Source organism: Protobothrops mucrosquamatus, unplaced genomic scaffold (assembly GCF_001527695.2).
Source record: "Protobothrops mucrosquamatus isolate PMUCROS unplaced genomic scaffold, P.Mucros_1.0 scaffold4088, whole genome shotgun sequence".
NCBI classification, from domain to species: domain Eukaryota; kingdom Metazoa; phylum Chordata; class Lepidosauria; order Squamata; family Viperidae; genus Protobothrops; species Protobothrops mucrosquamatus.
In genome coordinates this window covers 80345-87277 of record NW_015390019.1, presented here as the reverse complement: position 1 = coordinate 87277, position 6933 = coordinate 80345, and the positions used below count along the sequence as shown (strand labels likewise).

General features: G+C 46.4%; 2 protein-coding genes across 2 annotated transcripts in view; both read right to left on the bottom strand.

Moving 5' to 3' along the window:
* Positions 1 to 54: 54 nt before the first annotated feature.
* Positions 55 to 5107, bottom strand: LOC107298564 (tyrosine-protein phosphatase non-receptor type 11-like; the record flags this gene model as incomplete). Its single annotated transcript, XM_015827941.1, has 5 exons — positions 5088 to 5107; positions 4623 to 4745; positions 1978 to 2172; positions 851 to 1043; positions 55 to 174 (listed from the first exon to the last, which is right to left on the bottom strand). Coding segments are annotated over exons 1-5 (651 nt in total), but the record flags the coding sequence as incomplete, so codon positions are not given.
* Positions 5108 to 5511: 404 nt separating this feature from the next.
* Positions 5512 to 6933, bottom strand: part of LOC107298563 (tyrosine-protein phosphatase non-receptor type 11-like) — a 17542-nt gene continuing 16120 nt past the window's right edge. The window contains exons 5-6 of the mRNA XM_015827940.1: positions 5690 to 5809; positions 5512 to 5574 (exon numbers count right to left, since the gene is read on the bottom strand). Coding sequence (XP_015683426.1) covers positions 5512 to 5574; positions 5690 to 5809 — 183 coding nt within the window. The remainder of the gene's footprint in view (positions 5575 to 5689; positions 5810 to 6933) is intronic.

The following is a 6933-nucleotide window of genomic DNA, read 5'->3' as shown; positions in this document are numbered from 1 at the left end:
TTCCTCCCCCCCCCCAGTCCCCAGTTAAACGTTCGGCACAGGTGACCAACTTACCTGTTTCAGGTGTACCACCACCCCGGACTTCTCCACCATGGGGTTTTTCTTGTAGTGCTCCACCAAGTCGGCCAGCGTGTCGAATCGCTCTCCCCCGCCCACGTCGTACTTTCCGTCCAGCTGCCAAAGGAGAACCAGGAATGAAGTTGACCCAACTGAGGCTAAAGTTCGCTGGACATCAGATCGGGACAAAATACAGGTAGTCTTCGATCTACGACGGTTCCATTCAGTGACCGAAGTTACATCAGCACTGGAAAATGTCACTCGGTTGCCAAGGATTCCCTTCACAACCGTGGTGAGAAAGGTCATAAAACGGGGCAAAACCCCACTTAACGACTGCCCTGGTTAGCAACAGAAATGGGCTCAGCTGTAGCTGTAAGTGGAGGACTCTCTGTCAAGGAGAGAAGCAACCTAGAACTAAGGAGAAACTTCCTGACAGTTAGAACAATTAACCAGTGGAACAACCTGCCTCCAGAAGCAGTGAATGCTCCAACACTGGAAGTTTTTAAGAAGAGACTGGACAGCCATTTGTCTGACATGGTATAGGGGGTTGGACTAGATGACCTCCAAGGTCCCTTCCAACTTTATTATTATTATTATTATTATTATTATTATTATTATTATTATTATTATTATTATTATTATTATTATTATTATTATTATTATTATTATTATTAATCTCTAGATAAGTCAAGGACTACGTATGGATGACCTGCAAGGTCCCTTCCAGTCTACCCTTTTTGACACCCTCCCGAGAGGCAGGCTGAAAGAAAGCGGGATCGTCGCGGGTCCTGACCTGGTAGCGGATCATGATGTGGGTCACCCGCGGTTTCCGGTCCCCCGTGTCAGCTTTGTCCTCGTTTGTCAGAACGGACAAGACGAAGTCGCCCGGCTTGCTTTGACTGCTGCGGACTAAAAAGCTGCCGGATCTGGCTTTGTCGGTGAGGAGTTTCTCGGCTTCCTTGCCGGTCAGGTGGCCGTGATACCATCTGAAAAAAAAGACAGGTTGGTTTTTCAATGGGAAAGATCAAACTCCCCTCTGCGCCCCCCCCACCCTCAGTGGAGAGACATTACCCTAATCCTAGCCCTGGAGACCCTTTCCCACCCTTCTTCCTGCTTTTTGGGGGGGGATTTGTCAGCGAGGAACCTCATAAATTTGCACATTTAATGATCTGCCTTCTCACCCTCCTATTTTGTATGGGGTTTACATTTCAAAAATCGATCAGAAGGGTCCCGGAAGGGTGCATGTCCTACTCTGGCCTCTAGAGGGCGCCCGCCCTCTATCCCCTTGCAGCATCACCCTTGGATGTAAAAGCCAATTTGAGCAAAGGAACGGGAGGTGGGTGGGCTGCACATAAATGCACCCACTGGCCTACCAGGCCCTTTACATTTCCAATGGTGGGGTACAGCTGCTGGACTACGACTCCCAGGATTCTTTGCTTTCGGGCCAGACGGCTTGGTGTTCGGACGGGGCACCACCTGGAAAGCCTAGGAAGCTGGGACAATCTTAGAAATCGGAGGAACATCCTGGAAAAAGGCAGAGGGGAAAACTGCCCCCAAATCCCTACTGGCTCACAGTTTTGAATTCACGTGAAGGAGGCGACTGAGTGACATAAATGTTCCCCATGTCCACCAGGAACAAATTAGTGGTTAATCGTCGTCTGCCTCAAAAAAAACCTAGCCCAGCTGCCTTTTGAAAAAGCACTTTTAAGACAACTGGATGACCGACAATCTCCCCAGACAAATCCGCGGGAACGTTTTAAACCCATCGCCCAGTCCAAGAAGAAATTCCGAGCGTTCCCGCAGCCTTTTCTCCATCCTCGCAAGCGATCTTATCAGGTAGGCCAGCACGATCCCCCAGCACGATCCTCCAGCGGGAGGACCTGCGTGGGCTGGCTGCCTTCACCTGCCTGCACAACTCACCTTTCTGAGGTCGGATCCTGGCAATTGAGTGGAAACCGTAACTCGATGGTGTTGCTGTTTTTCTCGCGCAGAAGGCCCTCCTGATCGGTGTAGTACTGAATCAGCTCCGCCAAGGTAGCGAATTTTTCCCCTCCGTAGAGGTCATAATAATCGCCCGTGTTTTGGATTTTGATGTGGGTCACTTCATCGTTCCTCCTGCCATCAAGAATCGGGGAGGGAAAGGATGACGGATGGACACCATATAACTCCGATTCTCCCCCCAGGGCAGCTTTCCAAAAGACGCCCGGAGATTATAAAAATAAACACAGGCTGCGATTCTGTCCGCAGCAGGGATAAAACATCAGATAATATACTGTATGCACATTTGTTAAAATGACAAAGGCAGGATGAAATGAATGAATGAATATGTCGTCCTGAACTTACAGCAGTTCGTTTAGTGAGCGCTCAAAGTCACATCATCACTGGAAAAAGTGGCTTACGAGCCTTTTTCACACTTACGGCCGTTGCAGCCTCCCACGGTCGGGGGGATCAAAATTCAGATGCTTGGCAAATGACTCGTATTTATGACGGTCTTTGAGGCCTTCTGACCAGCAAAGTCAAGGGTCACATTAACAACTGCGTTACTAACAGCCCGCAGGGATTCATTTCCAAACTGTGGCAAGGAAAGTCGTAAAACGGGGCTTAACTGTTTGGCTTAGCCACAGAAATTTTGGCTCAATTGTGGTCATACGCCGAGGACTGCTGGGATACCCCCAACCCCTCTTTGCCAATCAATTCTCGCGGCACAAAGACTTGAAGCCGCGTTTAAAATCTTTTTGACTTTTCCCTGCGTTAATTTCTCCCCAAAATTTAAACTGATGCTGGCCCGTAAAGAAGGGCCTTCGGACTGCCACCAGGCCACACCACCCTGTGTGTGAGGCAGACCCACAACTGTATCCTGGAAGCCTCCAACCAGCTTTTTAAAGGAAGCCGAGAGACCCTATGTCACATCAGACGTTTCCTAATTTTGGGAGACATTTTGCAAACGGGCGGGCCGCCGGCAAGACTGTGGCAAGAGGGCAAGGATGAGTCACCGTAGGAGCAGAGCGAAGGCACAATAAGGATATTGTGTTGTTGGGAATCAACTTCCTGTTCCCTCCATCCATCCACCCAAAAAGTTTGATTTTTTTCCTTCTCCTAAAAATTTAACCAAACAGGATCCCAAGGGCGTATCCGTCCTTCGAACCACATTTGAAGCGTGCCTAGCTCTGGTCCAAATCTATCTTTGCATGTATGAAGAAGGCAGATAATACAGAACTTCAACCAACGCAAGTATTTTTAATGACAAAAAAATGCTAGGTCAGTCCATTAAAGCCCATTAAAACCACCAGCATGAAGGAATCATCCATTAAAAAAAAACAAAAAACGAACGATACAGCACTGAATTAGAGCAGCTGCGTTCTGGAACGCAGGTTTATATTATAATATGTCTTACTCGCTCCGGAATAAATTGCGCGAGGATCGGGTGGTTTGTTTTTTTTAATTCCTATTTTATTGTGGCAGATAGCTTTTCGGGTGTTTTAAGGCACCGAGGTGGCTGTTTGGTTAATCCAACAATTGCATCGAGTTTGACTTTAAAAAAAAAAAAAAAGGTTGAAAAGAAAGCTGGAAGATTACAAAGCAGAGAGAGGGGGAAAAAATAGAGCGAGGGAAATTGAACGGCTGCTGAAATGTTTTGTAAATTGGTACAGATCATTCAGATTTCAAGATTAGCCAAAAAGCAATCTAGAATTGACCTGTCCCGAAGCCAGAAATTCTGTACAACCGAAAAACAAACCCAGTTATCACTTTCTTTTACATCTGGGTTAAATATCCTTTTCACCCCAAATCTAGGTAAGATATTTTTCAGGCATGCAAGAAGCCTTCTTTCTCTCTCTCTCTGTAACTTTGAACGGTCACTAAATAAACAGTTATAAGTTGAGGACTATCTTTATGGTCCTGAGATCTAGAAGCTTGCTTTAAAAAAAAAAAAAAAAAAAAAGACAATGAACTGGATCTTCGGCTAGCACCACTGCCGTAAAAGCAGAACTGTGCTTGTTTGTGTATTCTTTGGGTCCCCTCGCTTATCTATCTTTCTTTTAAAAAAGCAAAAAAAAAACCAAAAAAAAAAGCTTGATTAAGAAATGGGAGAGCTGTTTTTTTTTTCTCTGACCAAACTCATCCATCAAATATCTGGAGTCTGGCTGGGCTCTCTAAGTAGACTGTCTCCAAAGTGCCTTTAAAATGCAATTAACGGGAGCCTCGGAAATGGGCTCCCGGTGAAAAGGCAGCAGCTTTTAAACTGGGCCAAACAGAATTAACTCTCCTTATGCCGGAAAGAGAATTCTTTCCTCTCTCTCCTTTTCTCCATGCAGGAAATATGACCTACCTTTTAAAAAAAGAAGAAGAAGAAGTAATTAAATATTGAAAGCGCCCTCAATTAAATATAAGCAGAAGGCATGCAACGTGCAGCAAGTTTTCAGAATATGAAAACTGGGAAATATTCTAGGCTAAACGGAACAATAGAGGGGATCACCGTGACAGATGTGCAAGGGAAAAAATTGTTTATAAAATGAAAACTAAGTGTGCAGGTAGCCCTTGACGAGAGACACAATTGCAGTACCTACCTGACCGATAAAGTGAAATCTCCGGGGTTGCTTTTACTCGGCCGGGCCAAAAAACTGCCATGGATGCCCCTGGTTAGGAGCAGTTTTTCTGCTTCAATCCCGCTGATGTTTGGATGGAACCACCTGGAGGGATGGGGGGGGGGAGATGGGGGCAAAAGAAAAACAAAGAACACCCCAGTATTAATAAGATGGGCAGCTGGGTTTCTTCACGGGGCGCAGGAGGTGGAGGGTGAGCTTAAAAGGTCATCTAGTCCAACCCCATTTGGGATCTTAGAGGTCATCTGGTCCAACCCTGTTTTGGATCTTAGCGGCCTAGTCCAACCCCGTTTTGGATCTTAGCGGTCATCTAGTCTGTAGGAAAGGACCAGGCTGAGCGCGAGGGAGGGGTCAAACGCGTCATCAGTCATGAATCCCTTCAGGCTCACAAGAGATCTAAGTCCAGCCCGCCTTGAATTCCTTATTTACCACCAATTAGCTTTGACCATTTTGGATCTTCAAGGTCATCTAGTCCAGCCCTGTTCGGAACTTAAACGTCATTTAATCCAACCCCCTTTTTGGCTTTTAAAGATCTAGTCTGACCCCTTTTTGCGCTTGAATTCTAAATGATCTCCAACAGATCCTCATCATCATTCATTTTCATTTTTTATAGACTGTTTCCCCACTAAGACGTCCTTATTACATGCTCCCTGCATGGATGACCCACAGTAGCGTTCTATGGGCGACCTCAGATTTGGCTGAATGGAGCTTAGCTAGCTATGCCGTTTGCCGTCCCGGCTGCTGGACCCTGAGGCCAAGCATCTCTGGGGTGTTTGCCCCCAGACTCAAGACTGCAGGCAGGTTTTGGATAAAATGCAACGGAGCAGAGCTTCTGTTCAATTCGATGGGCTGGCTACAGTTTTAATCCCTGCTCGCTGCTCCCCGAATATTTGCTGGCCCAGAAGAAGCAGAACATCTATCAAGTATATTTAATAATTAAGCAGGTCTTCCCAAGAGAGATTTAACTAAACTTTATNTTCCTCCCCCCCCCCAGTCCCCAGTTAAACGTTCGGCACAGGTGACCAACTTACCTGTTTCAGGTGTACCACCACCCCGGACTTCTCCACCATGGGGTTTTTCTTGTAGTGCTCCACCAAGTCGGCCAGCGTGTCGAATCGCTCTCCCCCGCCCACGTCGTACTTTCCGTCCAGCTGCCAAAGGAGAACCAGGAATGAAAGTTGACCCAACTGAGGCTAAAGTTCGCTGGACATCAGATCGGGACAAAATACAGGTAGTCCTCGACCTACGACGGTTCCATTCAGTGACCGAAGTTACATCAGCACCGGAAAATGTCACTCACTCGGTTGCCAAGGATTCCCTTCACAACCGTGGTGAGAAAGGTCATAAAACGGGGCAAAACCCCACTTAACGACTGCCTCGGTTAGCAACAGAAATTTTGGGCTCAGCTGTAGCCGTAAGTGGAGGACTGAAGGGAGCTATTTAATGCGAAAGAGGAGAGGGAAGAACTTTCCCATGCTGAAGGGGTTTCGACAGATGGCCAGGGGTGGATTCCAGCCCTGGGCAACGGGCTGGACTAGATGGTCTCTAAGGTCCCCTCGCAACCCCTTTCCATTCTCTAATTCAGTTTCAGGACGGATTTTCTTCTGGAAATCGCTGTTCATCAAGGGAATAAGCTGCTTTGGGAAGACACTTCTTTTACTGGGGTGTTTTTGGGCAGCGGAGGTGTGCATGGAGAGTGGGTTAGATCAGAGGGCCTCAACCTTTGGGGCTGTTTTCCCCCCCATTTTTTTTTCTTTCTTCCAAAGCCATTGGAAGAAAATAGAGAAAACCCCCTGTTTTTTTCCCAAGCAGGGGGGACATGATAGCAGCGTTCCAATATCTCAGGGGCTGCCCCAAAGAAGAGGGAGTCAAGCTATTCTCCAAAGCCCCTGAAGGCAGGACAAGAAGCAACGGATGGAAACTAATCAAGGAGAGAAGCAACCTGGAACTAAGGAGAAACTTCCTGACAGTGAGAACAATTAACCAGTGGAACAACCTGCCTCCAGAAGCTGTGAATGCTCCAACACTGGAAGTTTTCAAGAAGAAACTGGACAGGCATTTGTCCGAAATGGTGTAGGGTTACCTGCCTGAGCAGGGGATTGGACTAGATGACCTCCAAGGTCCCTTCCAACTTTATTATTATTATTATTATTATTATTATTATTATTATTATTATTATTATTATTATTATTATTATTATTATTATTATTATTATTATTAATCAAGGAGAGAAGCAACCTAGAACGAAGGAGAAACTTCCTGACAGTGAGAACAA